Source organism: Bacillus rossius, chromosome 10 (genome assembly GCF_032445375.1).
Source record: "Bacillus rossius redtenbacheri isolate Brsri chromosome 10, Brsri_v3, whole genome shotgun sequence".
Classification (NCBI taxonomy): Eukaryota; Metazoa; Arthropoda; class Insecta; order Phasmatodea; family Bacillidae; genus Bacillus; species Bacillus rossius.
Window position 1 is genome coordinate 43,112,105 of NC_086337.1, and position 21,000 is coordinate 43,133,104.

Genomic DNA, 21,000 nt, shown 5'->3' on the forward strand with positions numbered 1-21,000 from the left:
ATCCTTGATCCCTTCTAGTCCTGATCCATTAGCAGCCCAAGAATGTGGCGACTAAAATGTCCAGTTGAATGAACCTACTTTCCATGCTGTTCTAAAATGAAACAGTAAACCTCTACAGCTTATAACAACAAAGATGCTTACTAGACTACCAACTTCCTCTACCTTTATCCTGGTAATCCTGGTGAAAGGTGCCTAGCTTGAGACCGGAAGCAGGTCTCCTTTAGAGACGTGGTGGCCAGCTCAGAACTGCGCTTTCCAGTTCCTTCTTTCGTTACTTTAAAACATTATCGGACATAATCAATTTGTTTAGTTAGTACCAGTAGGTTAAAAAAAAATAGTAAGCTTAAAGTTAAATTATTCACTCTTAATTTTAGCCCCAACCTTGTGTCAGAGTGGGTCGTGATAAGCGGAAAACATGCATGCACAGTAAACCGTTGCAAGGGTTTCAAAAAATTATTATTACAGTAGTCGTGTTTATTTTTAAACTGTAAGTGCACAGCATTTGAATGAAACTGCAAGCCATTTTCGTAAAAATTTTGTGATTTCTATTTTAGGAGACGTGTGTTTCGAGCCAAGAGACGAAGGTCCGTGCAATGCTTCCACCACTCGCTGGTTCTTCAACACGGAGAAGAACAAGTGCGACATGTTCGTTTTCGGCGGATGTGCGGGCAACCAGAACAACTTTGAGTCCGAACAGATCTGCAACACTGTTTGCCCAGGTGAGCGTCTTGCAGAAGACGAGAAACATACGAGCCGTTCCATTTTTTTAAAAAAAAATCATAAAAAAATTAGAGATGGGCCAATTATATTCTGAAATCCACGCAGCCTCCTTTTTTTTTTTTTTTTTTTTTTTTAAATTTTGGATTTTGAATTTTGCTCAGAAAACATAATATTACCCAGTGTAAATTGCAATCAGAAGGGATGCGGGAAAGAGAGTTTGGGTAGAGCCCCTGTAGCTTCCCTCTTTGGATCGGCCTGGCCGTGGTGTTAGTGCCACGGCAGAGCACGGGAACACGGGGTGTGCCACCGAGGTGTCCGTGCGCAGTGCTGAGCCAGTGCGAGCGGCTGCGGGAGAGGAACCAGAAGGCGGCGGAGCGCTACAAGAAGGCCACGTTCGTGCCGCGCTGCGACCCGGAGAGCGGGCGCTGGCTGCCCGTGCAGTGCCTGGACCACGTGGGGGTGTGCTGGTGCTCCGACCCGGAAGGGGAGCCCGTCAAGGGGTCCCTGACGCGGGACGCGCTGCCCGTCTGCAACTTCCGGCAGGCCCGCCGCAGGATGGACGACCTCGGGGATTCCGCCCTGGGTACGCTTCCTCGCGCATCACTGTGTTTTCACTTTGCGGCGAACCCCCTGTTAAGGAGATTTCATGGTACATAGAAATTTAGATTTATTAACAGGATACTTCTTAGTTCCCGTTTTATTTAAATCAATATTTCGGACATAAACCAATGCTAGTCTTCTCTGTACATCACAGAGAAAACCTGAAGAAAGGACAAAAAGAAAACAGAACACACAAACACACAGAAAACAAGCCAAAATCAGCTGATGTTGAATATTAAATGTTAAGACTTTATTAGTAGTTTGAAAAGACTTTCGTCCGGCATTTTCTGTAACCCAGCACCAAACAAGCCGTTTGCATTCAGATTTTTTTAGTGTTTACTGTTTTCGAACAGGTTACATTTGACATTTCAGAGTACATTTCCATAATGATTTTTCGAAGAATAACTCAATCCAGGATACTAGATATTAAAAAAAAAAAAAAAAAACTTTTTTTTTAAAAAAAACAGTAATGCGAACCTGCATTTTTTTTCCTACTAAAGAGCAGTTTATTACAACTGTTTAAAATACCATTCTACTGCATATTCATTATTCTTTGATATTCCCGTTAAAACTATGTTGTAGTTTTTATGGTCTTGCAAATTCACTTATCTGGCATGGGCATGGTTCCGAAGTGGCAGTTTGAAGACCCTTCTCTATGTTTAGGCTGAGTGATGACACGTGAAGGCTACTTCGTAGCTAACAAAGTGTTGTGCGAACATCAATGCTTTAGGTTTTATTAGCTGGGAGGAATTTGTACCAGTTTGTCTGACACCTTCCAGAACAGATATGTTTATTGTGACACATTTAATACATTTATTTTTATATTTTTTTATTTATATCCTTCTTTCATTCATTCATTTATTATTTTATTCTTCATTCATTTGTTTGTTCTTTCATTTTTTCTTTCATTCATTTTCTAATTTTTTATTTCTTCCATTCATTCATTATTTCATTCTTCTTTCTTCTGTCTTTCATTCTTTCATTCATTTGTTCTTTAATTTTTGCTTTCATTCATTCTCTCATTCCATCTTTCTTCCTTTCATTCGTCCGTTCGTTCGTTCGTTCATCCATCTTTGTCCTGATGTGAATATTTGACCGCGACGCCTGCACGCTCCGGTGTGTGCGCAGCGTTCGAGGAACTGCTGAAGCAAGTGTCCACGCTGGACGACGAGGAAGACAACCGGGTGGAGAGGAGGACGCGCTGCCAGGCCCTCCGCCAGCTGATGACATCGACCAACTCCCTGTACGCGGTCGAGTGCGACGCTCACGGAAGGTGGGTCGCGGTCGAGCCGAACACCTTTCAAGGAATTCTTTCTTTGAATGATTCCTGCAGTGGGAAGGATTGATTCAACATAAAAGTTTAGACGTACACCACTGCTGATTTACGCTGGTTATAGAAAAATAAACATACATTCCTCAGCGTAAAACAGCAATGGTCTAGGGCCAAAATTTTATGTTCACACTTTTATGACTAGCTAGTTAATTATGCAGTTAAAATATGCCCAACTAGATTTTCCTTTCTTTTTTTTTTAATTTTAATTTTTTTTTTAGTTAATTAATGGTTTTACCAGCATATTAGTATGTTAAGAATTCTTCTTTTAGTCATACATTACAAAATCTGTGTAAAAGCAGTCACTGAAAAAAAATGTGCAGTGTGGGCAAACGTGTGTTGGATAAAGGAAAGTCTCTGCATATGTGGAGTACGTGTTCCGGCTGTCAGACTAAAACAGCCAGTATGTACACTTGTATCAGCAGAAATGTCAAAATTCAGCCAGTTTATACAAAGCTTCATGTGTTGGTTTGCAAATGGTTTCCCAGTTCAGACACACGTTTTTGCTAAAATTATTTAATTCAAAGAAAACAGTTTTATTCAGAAAACACACTTAAATGCAGTGTTCACAAAATATCAAACACTCAACGCATCGAAATTTTTGGTACAAATCGCCAGGACCGTCGAAAGGGCAGGGATGATGGTCAAGGGGAATTGGGGGGGGGGGGGGGGGGTTAGGATCCCTGGGTCCCAGTAGTTGAGTTTTGAAATTTTTTTAATGCTTTGGTTTTATTGTGATAGGATGAAAATTGCAAGTCTTTTGCTAATAGAATACATTGGAAAGCTTACGAGTGATGTGATCCGCGCATATCGTGTTCACAGTTATGGATGGCCACAGTAACGTTTATGGTAGTGGTGGGTCTGTTCCCAATTTTCTCGAATCCAAATCTTGAATCCGAATCTCGAATTCGAATCCTAAAGAGTACCTCGAATGTACCCCTCGAATCCGAATCTTTGTATCAAGGGTCAAAAATAAAATAATGTAAATACAGTTTTAAAATGAATTCCAGTAACAGAACTACTCATCTGACCTCAGCGCGTTCTTAGATGCTTTTCGTAAACAGACCCCACTCAGATATCTTGAACAGTTTTCAAATCGCATGATTTTTTGAACCTTTTCCCAACTAGTCAGGGCTGTTAAGTAGATGAGTAAGTAATTTTAATTATATTTATTATTATTTTGAAGTTAATGGAATGTGCAGATCAAAATTTTCATTCACAATTAGTATTATCGCAGTCAGCAACATTTTTACAGTATTATCACATTTTACTATTATATTTATTATTTATTTTTATCAAATTACCATTTTAAAATAGTTAAATGCTTTTCTTTTATTTAGTTTTTTTTTTTTTTTCATTTTTATTTACATTTCTATCATTGAAACATGGAAGCAGCCATTTTTAAACAATAATTTTGTGCTTACGTGTTAAAAGAAATATATTTTATACCTAATAAATCTTCAGCGTTTATTACAAATTTCAAGAATGAAAATTTGTCACAGCAAACCTCTTGTAACAGACACTCATTGTATAGATCTAGTAACATGAGACTCTCAAGCAAATTAATTTTCTTGCCTGTAAGAAGCTAATAGCTAGCGTAATGTAATTGATATTTTACGGGCTAGTGGAAATCCTGACAGTTCAAGTTTTGCCTTTGGGGAGCTGCAAGTGATGTTGTTGATAAAGGCAACCTTCCTCTACTAACCTTTGTTCGGTGTTTGGGTGTTGCCTACATGATTATAACAGTCCTTTGCATCATCTCAAATGTTTCAAGTTTAAAAGTGGTCGCTGGTAAATAGTTCTGACGAAACAGCTACTAAGAGCATTTGTTTGTACAGGGCTATTTACATTGTGCAATGGGAATGTGACCCTTTTACATTTACCTTTATTGTTTTACTCTCAGCAGCTGAAATCATAAACGAGCATTCCTTTATAACTAGAGATGGTGATTTATAGCATTTAAAATAATGACATTTAGCATTTTGAATTTGAAATTTAGCATTTTGTAGCATTTTTAAAAACACGATTTAGCCTATTCTCTCATTTTACATTACTGAAGAAAAGTATATTTTTAAAAAAGAAACCGTTGCTTGCCGTTTTACTGACTTGTTTCCTTCAACCGACTTCTCGGTAAATCTTTTTTTTTTTTTTTTTGCAGTCTGATGTCCCTCAGATTTAATGTGATTTTCAAGTACATCTTTTTTTTTCCACTCCAGACGGCGATTACATAAATTGCGCATTAAAATATTCATATCACTTTCGTAGAACTGTTCACTTTTGTATTCATTTATGCGATCGCGAATGGAAATGACTTTTCGTCCCATTTTTACCACGAGAAATAACAGTAACTTATACAACACATTCACGAGTATGCACGTATTTGTAAACACGCAACATTCCACAGACTACACAAGAACGCGGCTTTCACGTGAAACACAGCCAGAAAATGGGACTTACAATTGTTAGCGCGGCGAAGCAGAGATGTCGCAATATGGTGGATTAAACACTTGTACTCTGCAAGATCACGGACAATCTTCCAGCTAGTTGTTCTTTGCTTTGTTTACGATCGCGAGGCATGGATGGCCATTCTTCATTCAATATTTACGAACAATAGTTGTGAATGACGTTACAATAAGATACTTGTGCTGAAAATGCCATAAAATGTTGTTTTCTTTTGATACTGAACTGAAACGAAATATAATCAATAAATAAATTGTGTAGAGTGAAGACGAATCTACATTTTTACCTTGATTTTGCATTTATCTCGGAATATTCTGGATTTAGCATTTTATAGCAGAAAAAACATAATTTAGCATATTTTCGCATCTATTTCGCATAAACAAAAAATCACCATCCCTATTTATAACCTTAGACTAGACATTTTTTTATTAATGCATTTTAACATTTATCATTTTATGGTATTTTGCAAATTGAAATCTTTACCAAGATTCATAACAGAACTCATGGGGGAGAAAAAACTTGGCTCTTACCCATTTCTCCCCCCTTGATGTTAAGATCTTCAAAAAAAAATATTATTCATTATCAAACTTAGCAGCTGCAGATAGTCAGCTAATGCAGGCAATATTCCTACTCCAGCACATGTTAGCTGCAAACCAAATAAGTTTCTGCATGCAACATGAAGATATCTTAATTTTTAATTTGAGTTTTTTTTTTGTGCTTCATTTGGAAAGGTTTGCCCCGACGCAATGCTACCCTCGCAGCTCGGACAAGTTCCCGGAGTGTTGGTGTGTCGACGAGGCAGGGAACCAACTGCCGAACACCACCACTTTCAGGAAGGGAGCAAAAATTTGCTGTAAGTCGGTTCAGTTGATTTATGATTATCATAACCTTTGAAGGTCTTTGATTTGGTTGCTTACAAGTCTGCTTGTGGATTTTCCACATGTATATGGTAGTAATAAAATTAATTACTTAATTAGTAGAGACAACATTTTTTAAAATTATATTTGGTCTAATTTCATTTTCAAAACAGAGGATTTCGGTGTTATTGTTTTTATTTTTATAAAAGCTGTTTTTTTTTTTTTTTTTTACTTACTCCACCAAAATAGGGGTAAAATTTATGTGCTGCATTTTTATGGTAAAATAATTTTTTTAATTGGTCTATAACAAATACATCATGAACAATAAAAATAAATTAGTGAGCATTTGTAGTTTAAAATTGATTTAATAAAAGATACACAATAAAAAAATTAAATTAATTTTTCTGATACATGCACTTTGGTACAAACTTTTGTCCTTGAATTTCAAACATTAAAAGATCCTTTTTTTTATGATTTGCATTAAGTTTTGGTTAAATGCTACTTAATTCCATGAATATAACTTACATTTTGGTGCTATATGGTGTATTCAACTTGATTTCAGTGTTATGCTGTGTTATTTTGACATTATTTTCGTTGTTATTTTGGTTTTATCTCAATTCACCGTATAATCTTGTCTATATTAATTAGTTACATGACTGATAATTAAGTAATTGAACAAAAATTCTTTTGTTTTATGATAGTTTATGTTTAGTTATAACAAGATTAAAAATTTAATATTATAGTTATGTACAATTTAATGTATAGTAGTTGCAAATTTTTTTCAAAATTTAGTTCAGTCAATGCTCATCAGTCCGGCTGCCTGAACATGAAATCAAAGACTTTTCTACCAGTTACACTCATCTGTAGAGACCCCTAAAAATGGTGAAGCGCGAAATTCACGAAATAACGCGAAAATTTGATTCTTTAAACGAATTTTGCGACTTTCCTTTGATTTTGACATAGTAGCAAAATTCACGAATTTTCGCGAAGTTCACGCTTTTTCGCACGAAATTCACGCTTTTTCGCACAAAATAATGTCCTTATGTCGCAAGTTCTATTTATTTATGCCATCATAAACATAGGCGTGAAATAAACATAGACTGAAAGATTAGTGCCCTGATATTATCTTCGTTGAGACACGTTACTGAAATCCACGTATTTTTATTACTCTGTTTACAAGCAGTAAATATTGCCATCGCAAATGAAAACAAAATGTAACAAATGTCAACAATCAATATGTGCGCACTACCAACATAACAAATTTGACTCCACAGTTTTCGTGTTTTGAATAATGGTAGTTTCTGCCGCAAGGCGCACTGGTGTTGATTTTTCTAACCTAATTTAATCGCATGGAGCTAAGATGGCAGTCATTTTTGCGTGCACATATCTATGAGTGTTTTCAACTACCGTCCACATTTTGTAAGTTTTGTGATACAATTGAATTTGTGGCTAAGATGCCGAAAACTTGGACAATGTTTGATCGTGAAAGAGAGATCAAATCGGATGGATTTTATATTTTTGATCAGCGGGACAAAATTATGATGTGCAAGTTCTGCAACGTGCGGGTTGATTGGACACGCAAAGACATGTGCAAAAAGCATGTGGTAAATGACACACACAAAACAAAACAAAAAAGACAAGACAATTATTTTGTCAAGCATTCTACCGTGTCTAAACAAATCTCGATAGGCGACAGCGTGAATAAAGCAAACAATGTTGAAAGTGCAGAAAACAAGAAATTTTTTCATATTTTGTTAATATGATGCTGTAAGTTAACATTCCTTTGGAAAAAGCTGATCATCCAGCTATGAGAGAATGGTGTAACACCCATGTTGAAGGTTAGCCTTATTTATTTAGAAATGTTTTCCCCCTCTAATAAGTTCATAAGCATTATGTAGGCCTACAATATTATCGATTAACTTACCTTTAGGCCCAACTTACCTTTACTTCAAATAAATATGCAAGTACCTCAGATTAACAAACACATAAATACGATGGATTGCATTGTGAAATGGGGAGCACACCACAAGATATTTTTGACTGATTGATTGATGGTTTGACTGTAATCCAGCAGTATCTTGAAAAGGTTAGGTTAGGTTTGGCTAAGAATTGTTTTGAGTAAATTAGCCCATTAATATTTTCAGCGATAACCTTATAAATGCTACCTATTTATAAGTATATTGTAAGTTATGTATACATTTTAAGTGCAGGGGGTTTGCCATCATCAGCCAACACTCTTAGAGAAACTTATGTCCCAAAAATTGGCCAGGCAAATAAGGAAGCAGTAAGGCTATGAGATTTTTTTTACATTGCCAATGGCATAATATTTTCACAATTTTTTGAGTCTCTACTGATTGCTTATTTTTACACCGATTTTTTGCACCGCTTGCTTATTTTTACACCGATTTTTTGCACCGCTTTTGTCATTTTTTTACACCGAAATCAGCCAGTTTTATTTACCATTTTCTGGGGTTCCTACTCATCTGTATTTCTTCTTGCCAAAGAGGATCATATTAGAACTTGTTTTTGATACCATTGTAACATTTATTAAATTTTTCTTTGTAATAGTCCCAAACAAGGCAGATTAAAAAGCCTTTATTGTACATATTTTTGATGCTGACCTTAATACCACCATATTTTCCTGCATTAAAGATATTGTGTGTGACTGTACATATGTCGCTGTTGTATGGAGTGGAAATATAGTTGGTAGAAGAGAAAGGAGGAGGATGGAAAATAGTTATTTTTAAAATGCCTTGACATAGCGTGAGCCTGTTTTTTTACCCTTGTATCCGTATTTACAAACATCAGTCAGTGTATCTAATGAGCTTTTCATAATGATAAGGTCATTTTTTTCCCCCTAAGCGGCAGAGTTAAAAAGGCAATTTAGTTTAAACAGATTTTCCCTATTTTGTGTTCAAAACTGTTGGTCGATATGTTCCCAAATGTTTATATCACATGTAAGGTTCTGTTTCTTCTGAGCCCAAGATCAAGTAGATGGATGCCTTACTTGGAGTCTGATATTTATTTTTCATTTTGCACTACTGAAAACATGAAAAGCTTACTTTATGTTACATTTATATACCATGTTCTCTTATTTTCCAGAAACTATTTTATCTAATTTTTTTAAAGATTATTTGTTCTTACTGCCACTTTTTTTTTAATTTTATAAAAAGTAAGTTTTTTCGGTTAGTGTAAAATGATTAATTGATTACACAGTGTGTAAAATGTCTTGATTATTTTTCAAACCATTTCAGAGTTAATGTTCTAAATTGACATATTTTTGTTTCAGTGCCTGTGCCCATTGAAGCCGTGCAGGTGAAGTTGGGCTTCAACAACTACCACAACAAGTCTGCAATACAGCAGATTGAAGCTGAAATGAAGAAGATGATTTTTGACCTTGGGGCAAAGCTGAAAGATGACATCATCCAAATAGAGATATATCCAGACATAATTTACGTCCATTTTGATATTATTGGAGCCAACAAAGTAGATGTGGCATATTACCTGGAGGAAATGGTACGTCTGTAATAGAAATTCTCAATAAGGCTTTGTAATATATAGACACACACACATTTTTTCCCCCTAAATTATTAATTTTCTGCTTCATGCCAGATATCAGAGAGAGAGGTGGAGTTCTTAGTAAAATTACTTACTTCAAGACCAACACATTTTAACATGAAAATACATTACGAGTGCGAAGCTGATGGCATGACTAACAAGGATAAATATTATCAAAAAAAATGTTAGTAAATATTTCCTTTATAAACATGAATCAATGTAGTGTAAATATTTTCATAAATTCAATAAATTTAGATAATTTTATTCTTCTTCCAACCATATAGTTGTATTTATGTGAAGATACAGAAGATAGGAATTAGTCAAAAACTAAATAATTTCAGGAAAGGAAAAATAAAGTTTTGGATATATTTAATATTACTTATTATACTCATAAAACATTAATAAATTTAAGTCAGAGTCCTTATCTTTAAATAATCCTAGATTGCTTTGGCTGCTTTTAAAAACCTGAAATGTTTGACATAACCCTCTCTCTCCTCGTATTTTTACAGTTAGATCTGTGCCTGTGATCATGTCACACGCCTCCCATCAAGACTGTCCAGGTTCGATTCCCGGTGGGATCAAACCCAGATTTATTGGCAAGTGGTAAAATGTGACAGACGTTGCATTTTATCAGTGGGTTTTTCTCATGGTACTTTTAACCCCCCCCCCCCCCCCCCCCTTTCCCTCCTCCAACCAGGCAATCAATTTATATATTCCATTTTTATCTCATCTCACCTAGTCTCTAATGGCCCTGAAGTGGACAGACAGTAAGACCTAATTCTCTTATTCGTGTGCCATGATGCACCACAAGCTGACGTTACCTATCAGTAGGGTGCAAGATTATATGGTGAATGGCAATGAAACCGAATTAATAGCAAAATTAAGTTAATACACCGCCAAACACCGAAGTAGAAGCGAGTGACACCTCACTACATCAAAGTGTAGAAAAAGTTACCTAAATTAACTTCATTTAAGCTATTAAAATATAAAATTCATTTCGTAAATTTTTATTTATTTAAAAACTAACAATTTTATTTACCATGTAAAACAATAATTTAGTTTCAATCATTTTTTTTTTTTCAATAATAAAATCAGTCTCTAGCTTATACCATACAGACATGAGTAAAAGCCTGCAGAGAAATATCACAAAGGAAATGTATACTACATATAATGATTTTGTGCTTTTAACATTACATAATGATTATTTGATTATTGCATGTTTTATTTGCAGTTTTTGTTTAACTGACTCCCATCAGTATATGTAGTATTGTATTATGTAAATATTTTAAGTGTTTTACCACAAATTGTTGAAGCATTAGTTCAGTGTTATTGTAGGTACTTTATATGTACTTATTATGTTTTTTAATATTTAATGATTAATTTTTTTTGCAACACCATAAAATCTTGGCTCAGTCCATCAGTATCGCCCACAAAGAACAACCAATACTAACACCGGTTTTTCACACAATGGCGTGCTCGGCACTTAGGGGAAGGGCACATGATTTTTATTGAAATACATATCAACTCTCTGTGTAGTTGGACTCACCTCGAAGGCTAGAAATATTGATTACTTGCGGCATGTGACTGCCTCGCGATGCATGTTTGTGGTGGAACTAGTTTTTGTTTGATGGTTACCATTTGCAAAATCAATACCTCAAAGTAGGTGAAGCTTTGACTAAGTGAAACAATTTAAGCTCTTTTCTCCATAGAATCACATATTTACATATTGGTGTTCTTTGTGTTGTTATTTTTGCCAGCAACCCTTGACTGCTCGGTGCTGACTGCTTCACTTTATGGGTAGAAATTGAATTTTCTTTTACCGCAGAAAGAAGCTAAAATCCTTGTAAGTCAAATCACCTAACCAGTCCTAAGTGAATTTGTAAAGGTTGCTTCAAAATATACCAATTTGGTACATTGCATGTTCGTCTATTTTATTATCTAACATCTATATAACATTTTATATCTTTAAGTAGATAACATTGTTTTAGTGAAGTTTTTGCTTCGTTTGGGTTAGTGTGAAATCAGCAAGAGTTTACACCTGTGCCACTCCCATAAACACCACATCGTTGGTTCCAGGTGAAGTCGAACAAAGTGACGCTGTCGGCCGGCCCGGACATCGAGATCCCGATCGTGGCGGACATCACCAAGTCGCGGTTCAGCCACAGGCTCCCCGCGGGGCCGGGCGCCGCCGCAGACCGCGTGATCGCCCTGGAGCACCGCGAGGTGGTGTCCGAGTCGACCCTGTCCGAGGTGAAGCCGTACCAGACGGCCGTCGTGCTGCTGTGCGCGGGCTCCGCCTTCGTCATCTGCGTGCTGGTGCTGGTGATAGCGCTCTACCGCAGGAAGATGTCCTCGGCGCCGTTCGGCGGGAAGGCGGCGGGGCTGGGGGAGCGCTTCGTGGACCGCGCGGCGCCCGTCTACGTGGTGTCGCTCCCGAAGGACGCGGACGCGCCGGGCGGCGGCGGCGGCCTCCCGGCCTTCGACGGCTTCCAGTCCCGGGAGCCGGAAGACTCCGTCCCGAAAGTCTGAACTCCAGCAAGCCCCGCACTAACCCATCCGCGTCAGCGATGAAACGATGGGCTGAAGGACGGTAGTCATTTTGAAACCTATTCTTGCTCGCAATACGTATTTGAACTAGGTTAAGCTGAGAGGATGGAGATAAAAAAAAACATGATAGCATTTTGTAGTTCTGCGTAGAGTGTTGCATGTAAAACTGAAGCTGGAATACCTTAGCGTCCTTGAACTAACACTGTAAATAACATTTAGAGATATGTAATAGTCATTGCCATGTAAGTATAGTCGGAGGTCAGATTTTGTTACTGATACGCAGTGAGTGCTTACCTTAAAACATTGACATTGTTCTAAGACTTCGTACTTTAAAGCCAGACTGGTTTGCGTTTTAAGGAAATAGTTCTAGTTTAGTGAAAGGTGCATGATCCCTGAAATTATGAAATATTGTAGTTATTGTAACCTGTTGAATTTCAGCTGGCTTTTTTCAAAGCCATGTTCAGGAATTAAAGATATTATTTTCTTTTGACTCCATACAAACATGAGATCTATGGGCTTGAAATCCTTAAATATAAAAAAATTATCTCTGCTTTTTTTTTTTTGCAGCTCTAAAAGCATTTTTTTTTCTTGTGAAATATGTGAAACTTTTAAAGTATATGTATGTTTATACCCTCTTCTATAAACTTTAATCTGAAAATATTTTGCAATGCCTGTGTGCAGTTGCAAATCATAGTTAATTTGCAAAAACTGTAACTGATATTTTGCTAATTATTTCCTCTTTCCGTAAGGACTATATAAAGCATTTGAAATGGTGAAAACATAGGTGTCTAAATTTTGTGTAACTTATTTCCTAAAGCAGTAGCAATAGAACCAAAATTATGGTTTTTCCTTTGCATAGATCTTTTTAAATTGAGGGTTGAATTCAAAAATAAGGTAAAGTAGTTTGAATATGAGAATGAAGCATTGGCTGTTGTTTGATCTACATTCGGCACATTTTTACTCTATGGTTCAAATCACACAAGTGAGCTTGTAGAAGGAGCACAAAAATAGAAAGCAGAGTATACCCAGTCATTACTCTTATGGTCTTTCGATCCTCAGAATATATTTACCTTTACACCTCAACTAAAATATATAATAATTTGTACACTTTCACCATTGCAGTAATTCCAGTACATACTTTTCCTGTCAGCTCTAAAGTAATACTGTGAAATTATATTTTTGTTTATATTTACCTGCAGAACTAAAAACATTATCTGTGAATATGACAGTTGAGGTAGTGCTTGCACACTCTTTCACCTGAAATAATTTTCATTATATGTGATTGAAGATGTAATTTAATTACTTATCAAGTATGTAATTATGAAATCTGTGTGTGAGTGACAGTTGTCATTTAATGTTTGTGCCAGTGCTACTTTTGAAGTTTTATAACGGTACTGCAAAATATTTTTCTTCCCGAAAAAACTATCAAACTGGTTGGGACACAACAATTCTCTAGCCTTTGAACAGAGGCCTTATGCGTGAAATTTTTTTTTAATTTGCCAGTTATACTGGGCAGTATTTTGTACCTCCAGAACTTATTTTTGTAGATTTTTTGAGTGCTGAGCAATAACGATAAGCTAAAAAGTATTTTGTACTGTCTATAGATTTTAGTGAATGTAACTTTTAAATAAGTGTGTATATTGAGATTTTGTCAAAATGAGATTGTATATACTTTTAAAAATAAATGTGAAGAAATAATTTTTTTTAACATTCTGCATTTGTTTGTTTTTATGTTTTTAAACAGTTCCAACTTTTTTCCTATGGATCTTACCTGTTAACACTCAAGTTATTTGAGTTTAGTATGGTTAAAAACTTGTTGATATAATGTCTGTTTGCTATCACAGTTTTTTTTAATAAGCTACTTTAATTTGTGTTGCTAACACTTTGTTCCAGTAGAATTTTACCTTGTGTATAAAATTTGCAGTCACATTAAGCTGAAATACTTGGGCAAAACACAAAAGGTTTCCCTTGGTCATTGTAAAGAAACATAAAATGCATTTTGAGATTTTTTTTTTTAATACTTGCAACACACACATGGAAACTACATGTTTTTTTTTTAATAGTTTGTTTAAACTCATGCATATTAAGATAATGATAATGAATATACATATTGGAGTACAAAATTCACATAACCATGTCTTTAACATAAACTCTTTGACAAGTTAACCCATTATTGAAAATGTTTAATGTAAGATTTTACTGAATGATAACAGATGAAGGTCTTGAATCGAGCATTCTGCGGTATGGCACATCTGCACCGAATCAAACACCTCACAATGATAAAGTATCGAATATAGAATCAATGGACACTGACAACTCATAGGAAACAAGAAATAACAACATTACACTTTGGAACTTGAATTGAATTCATAATTTTTTTTTTTTTTTTTTTTTTTTAAATTTCTGTACTCTTGTTTTTTAGCGGGTTAAATTCCACATTTCACATTTTATCATAAATTTCTGTACTCTTGTTTCTTGTTTTTTAGCGGGTTAAATTCCACATTTTATCATTCAATATTACCATTAAAATCATAATGACACTTGATAATCTGAAAAAATTGCTAAACCTGCATGGCTGTGGTTCTGAACCTACTAGACTGAAGACCTTTCAAAGAACTAGGATGTGGAATTTCTTTGCCTGGCAGGCACTGTTCAAAATGCAATCAATAATTACTATAGAGTATCCTAAGCTCAAGTAAGGACAAAAAAAATTGTAAAAATTATGCTCATTTTGTAAAATTTGTACTATGAACAATAGCTTTACATTTTTACAGGGTTGAAAACAGAATCAAGCCTAGCAATTTATGATTCAAGATCTGATGTAAGAAAGCTCAACTTTTTGTACCAAAAGAAATTGCTGTTAGATGATGAAATGCTTATTATATCAAATTTTGTTGAAACATAAAGAAATTTATACAAGTGTTTCCACCATTGTGTTTTGTAGCACATGTTGGCTGATTAGTCAGTATAAAAGAACACCACGAACCATGCAAGCCTAGGTGTTACTAATATTAGCACTCAGCATACCGAAAACTGATGCAGTTTCAGTAATTCAAGATCTATGACACAACAATGTAACTCAGATTGTGTTGTATAAAAGAAATTTCAATCACTCATTTGATTATGCCTCGTCATAGATCCTTCGGCACTACAAAAATAATCTGCCAAATTTTCTCTGATTGTCAAAGCTGATCGTAGACCAACAATTTGTACTTCAGTTTTACCTTCATCTAGTTCCACAATAGTCGGAGCACTGTCAAAGTCTATGCCATCCCTCTGTCTTACAAAGTTGTGTAGTACGCAGCACGCCTTTGTGATGGTTTCTGCATTCCGCACGTTTACATTCAGTGGCGTGTGGAGAATACACCATTTAATTGTAAGAATGCCAAACGAACATTTATGTAGCAGCTTGTTCGCGAAGGTCGGTAATTGAAAGGTCCTTGTGCAAAAGATTTTTTTTCCACCACTGTATCTGCATGTGGGTGGAACTGTCCACTAGACAACCATTCTGATGTAATTGAGTGAATCCATGATGGTCGCTGTTGACTACAACGACGACATACGAGGAGAACCAGAAGAGCTTCCTCATTGGCGTCCATGACCATACTACTTCACTCTGTGGCGCTTCTTTGCAGCTTATTCATTCACAAAGGCCACTGAGTGGTGACGCTCAGTGGCGCAACTTGGTGGCTTACTCATGCAACTGCAAGGCGCCAAGCAATGGTGCGACTGAGTGGTCTGTGTGCGAGGGGCCTTAATGCAAAGCAAGGTAGGTAGGTAGGTTTCAATGAGTGAACAAATTACATTTTAATATAGGAACTAATATTGAAAAAAAAAAAAAAAAAAAAAATTTAATGTGTGACATCTTAGCTCTCAGTACACAGCATTTGGTAGAAGAAATTTCATAAATGGAAGTGGCACGGAACGGAAATGTGTAACCACGGCGCTGCCATCTGTAGTGGATGGCACGAACAAAAGTTTACAAAGCCAAAAGGAAACTTTATAGTATTGCCTTTTTAATGAATTTTACAAAGCCGGGTTTTAGTATTTTTGACGTGACGTCTAATAAATCGATGAACGCTGGCTGCACGCATGCATGCGTGGCATCTCTCTGGTATGTTGCGGACGGTACAGAGAACTCGTCCGGCACGTGGCGGCGTACTGCTCAGGTTTCACTTCTATATATGTATATATATGAATGATGTTAATTAATTTGGCTTCTTTGCCTAATGAGTGAGAGAAGTGTAGGTTTTGTATTAAATTAAGTGATTTATAAAGCCCTGTTTTTTTTTTTTGTTTTTTTTTAATTATTTGCACATCCTATTTTAAACGAATATAAAAAATATAAATAAATATAAAATAAAAAGTATCTTTCTTTATGCTGTCAGACCGACCGCCACCTTTAAGCGATTGATGTATCCAGGGATCATAAGCACACGAGAGGTACAGGCGTGTCACACCTCCACACACGATATGCTCCCCGGATACAGCTAGGTCCCATCCGCGCCTGAACGAGGCGATTTACGGCACTGGCCGGCCGCACGTGAGCATTGGATATTGTATCCGGGGATCATGAGCGAATGAGAGGTACAGGCGCGTCATACCTCCACAGCGCACATGCTCCCCGGATACAACCACGTCTCACCCGAGCTTGAAAGGGAAACAAACGCCACACGCGCTCCTTCCTTTCTTTCCTCGTGAGCTCATATTATAAATTAAATAATAAATTGTAGTTATAATTTTTCTCAGTTGGGGTAATAAATCATAATTTTTGATCAATAATAATTATTGATATCCTGAGCAGTTAGTTATTTTGAAGTGAGTAGTAAATTTTTTGTTAATTCATGTTTATTTTGAAATTGGCTTCTTTCTCTCTGCCGTTTTACCTCTTATGATATATATACTTACGAGACGAGGCTTGAATTGCTAAAGAAGTTTCACTTGTATCACATATGCACTTTTTTATTCTTTTAAATGATAGGTTGAATGCTTGAATGTTTTTTGTCTCTAACTATGCCTCTCGTGATTTGAATTTCCTTTATCCCCAATTATATCCATGTTTGCAGCTGGCAGCTGTGGCCACTATGCTAGTTACGCCACCAAACAAGTTTTGTGTGGGGAAATAAAAATGATGAAATGATGTGTGAATAATAAAAAAAAATGTGAGCAAGTCATTCAGTACTTGCCAGAGATGTGTAACATCTAACCTCGGTAACGAGCAAACTCATGTGTTCTCAAGCTGCAAACACACTTATAATATGAAACTTCGAAAAAAATTTAATGTAGAATTATTTTAACTACATTTAGTATTCGCACCCGCTGCTATAATTAATTCGCTGCCAGAGCAGCAACGTCGACTATTTGAATAGCAGAACGAAATTTGAAATTGTATTAAGAAACTGTATAAGGGCGAAAAGGACTGTAAAAAGTATGCAATCATTTCATTAATGTTTTTTTATGACGTCACGTTAAACTATCATCCGTAAACCGACTTTACAGACAACCAGCCAATTTTTTTTTTACGTGACAACGTCTAATAAATCGATGAACGCCGGCTGCACGCACGAAAAATTGTCCCGTTACGCACATTGTCTCGTTTTGCTGTGTCCAGTTACGCTCATTTTATATTGCTTTTTTCTAACCTGAACCTCCTAGCATTGCAACATTCGTTTCCTACTTTTCCTATCATCGTCCTATCCTTAACAGAATAACACAGATTGGAAGAAGTTAAATAGCAAACATGTATAAAAGTTATAGTTAAAATAATCTCTTCGTTAAAGTAATAAACATATTTGAATTAGTGAGTGCAAATAAAAGTAAATTTATCTATTAAATTGTAGATTTCATTTCACTCGTTTGTATCCATACAAAATAGTGACAATTCAATAAAAATGATTCAATTTCATTCATAAAAGTATGCAATCATCAATGTTTTGTTTGTTATGACGTTGTCACGTTAAACTATCGTCCTTAAACCGACTTTACAGACAACCAATTTTATTTTAATAAACGCCGAAAACGTATTATTTTTTTTTGTTGTCATTTTCAGGTTGTAATTTATTAGAATCGAAAAATAAAATGTCTCATCCGACCCAAACAAAAAAAAAAAGCTCTCCAGCCCGCACAGTTACGACACCGCAAGTATTAGGCAGTCATGACAAGCAAGGAGGTAGCCTGACCGTCCACTTGCTTCACTCCTGCCTATAAGCGCCTAGTACCATCTGCTACTTGGGCATCGCCGGCTAAAATGGCGGCGGTCGCTTTTCGTCGCCGGGCTTAACACGCTCTTTTGTCACCGGGTGTATGTCATACTTCTACACGACGAATCCTAGGGTGCAGTGTGGCCAGAAACGTGACTTGATTTCCGGTGCGCCCGTTACGTGACGTGTGGCTCGCGGCGACACACCGCTGCCACTCCGCCCTGGTATCAGGCGAACATGTAGCACAAGGAGGTTGGTTCGTTTCTCTCCGCACCAGTAGCAACTTACTGCATGCGTGCAAGGAACAATTTTATGATTGTACGAATGCAATATTTATACTACACGTCCACCAGTATTAAGAGGTGATGTATATATATAATTTATTCTTCTATATAACTGAATTTTAAAAGAAAATTTACTGCCTCACTTAAAATCACTTAAAATCTCAGGGAATATCAAACTTTTAGAACTCCAACCTTCACAAGTAGAAATTTTAGTAATGATTTTGTTTTAAGAAACTGAACATTTGAAATTTTTGTTTTTATTAGATTATTTTTAGTTAGTACTTTGTTCTTTAGTCAATTATTTGATGATTTAATAAAAAAAACAGTCATAAATACACAGAGCCTATACTAATGCTATTATTTACATGAAACATACATAACAATGTATATACTACACGTGTTAAAAACTGGCATTAAATATTGACTTCTTGAAAACACAATTCCTGTTGCTTCTGTTTACGAGGGATGTCGGACGGGCTATAATTGGAAGGATATACATTATTGTAGCCCAATAATCCTACTAAAATAATCTATAATTAGTTAATTTGCTATAATTTTCTTATTTCGTCTTCGCTTTTTTATTTTAAATCCGGGAAGGGTCCGGTCCCAAATGGACCTGCCCCCCCCCCCTTTTTTTTTTCTGGCTACGTGCCTGTTCGAATGTTCTTAAAAGAAATTAACTTTTGTTGATTACATCATTTAAATATGAATACAACACGCTTATATTAAACAAAAGCTACATTTTTGTGAAAACAATTAAAAATTACATATCTCACTTTAAAATATATGTTTGTTACTGCCAATTAATCAACGTAGTCATTGTCTATTATACATTTGACGCAATTAAACAGGCAGCGAACGTGTAACAGTTGGCCAGTGACTTTACGTCTTAATAACACTGTAATATTTTATTTGAGGAAAACTGAAATTTGTCACATTTTGAAAATGGTAATAGTTACTGTAATTATTACTTATAATTATAATTAACACTGTTTCGATTTCCTTAACCAACTCCTTGAGACAAGTCCTTGTTTACTTAAGTACGTTATAGGAATACACAGGTTAGCAAAAAAAAATTCATTTTAATGCGAAAAAAAATTTGAAGAGGGTGTTTCGGAATCTCGTGAACTTTATTGGTCCTCATCACTTGTGAATTCAAACAAGGCTAATATCCTGGTAAATACGTGTCTGTGCAAGGCATTATTAGCAGTTGAAGACGGCACAGCTAATCCGGAGATAGGCCTACACAATGTAAATACAGTGATGCATAACTTTAATGGCTAAGGCCGGGTTTATAAACTACGCAGGGGTCACTGCAACTCAAAACGCAACCAACGGTTGTTTATAAAGCACGAATGTCGCAGGAATTCACCAACCCTATAAATATAATAGTAAAACTAGTGTGTGTCCCCGTGCAAATATACCACACGGTGATTTTTTGTCTTTAATTATCACATGCAGTTAAATAGTTGTCATCAATCGTGAAATAGTTATTGATTGTGATATAATAAATATATTAGATAATGTATGTGGTACTTATTAAGTAGTGTTGGTGGACATGGAAGCTCACCTTATATTGGTAGCACTTGGTTTTTGCATCTCCAGCTTCCGTCATCAGAGCGAGATAAAATATACACCGTTCTTTAATTATAATCATAAGCTTTTTAAACCAAAAAGTTTCATCAAAATCTTTCCTGCAGTTTTTGCACGATACTCGAACAAACCAACATATAAACAGGCAACAATGCTTTCTTCCTGATATCACACTTCCCGTAACGATCTGAGCGCTGCACTTTGCTTCGTTGCGCTCTGGTGACGTCATCGCATCAACTTAGCCTAGCGGCTGTAGAGAAGTTTCACTGTAAAAATTTATAAATATAAGATGGCAGCTTAAATATACATGCCTTAAGTAACTTTTTGATCAGATTCTCTATAATACGGAACTATTAAAAGATGGCTGAGATTCAGTCCTACCTCGATCTGCAACGGAAGTAGACAACAGAAACGACGATCAGGTAACGCATAGCAAGGCAGGCAACCTGTGTAGCATGGCCGCTGACAGGCTGTGTGATACACAGGAACTGCCATGGTGGTGGACACACTGGGACGGGTTGCTGTCGTAACTTAGAAATACACAAGTTAGAAACAAACAAGATAGAATTTTCTAAGTTACGCATGTTCTAAGTTGTGTGTTTCTACGTCATTACAGTTCTATGTTGTGTGTTTCTAAGTTATGATTCTCTAAGTTACGACGTTTCTGAGTTGTGTGTTTCGGCGTTATGGTAAGTTATGATCGTTCTAACTTATGACAGTTCTGAGTTATGTGGATCTTTTTTTTTCGAGAATCGTAAGTTATGAATGCTCTAAGTTGTGTGCTTCTAAGTTATGTGTGGATCCCCAGTGGGACGTATTGGGCACAAGAACGTATAAAGAGTGCATGCACA

General features: G+C 36.1%; 1 protein-coding gene across 3 annotated transcripts in view; it reads left to right on the forward strand.

Moving 5' to 3' along the window:
* Positions 1–13,782, forward strand: part of LOC134536030 (balbiani ring protein 3-like) — a 160,395-nt gene extending 146,613 nt beyond the window's left edge. For all 3 annotated transcript variants that reach the window (XM_063375540.1, XM_063375542.1, XM_063375541.1), the window contains exons 17-22: positions 555–719; positions 1,046–1,303; positions 2,449–2,593; positions 5,842–5,963; positions 9,257–9,483; positions 11,602–13,782. In XM_063375540.1, the coding sequence (XP_063231610.1) occupies positions 555–719; positions 1,046–1,303; positions 2,449–2,593; positions 5,842–5,963; positions 9,257–9,483; positions 11,602–12,054 (1,370 nt within the window). In that variant the 3' untranslated portion in view covers positions 12,055–13,782. The remainder of the gene's footprint in view (positions 1–554; positions 720–1,045; positions 1,304–2,448; positions 2,594–5,841; positions 5,964–9,256; positions 9,484–11,601) is intronic.
* The last annotated feature ends 7,218 nt before the right edge of the window (positions 13,783–21,000 follow it).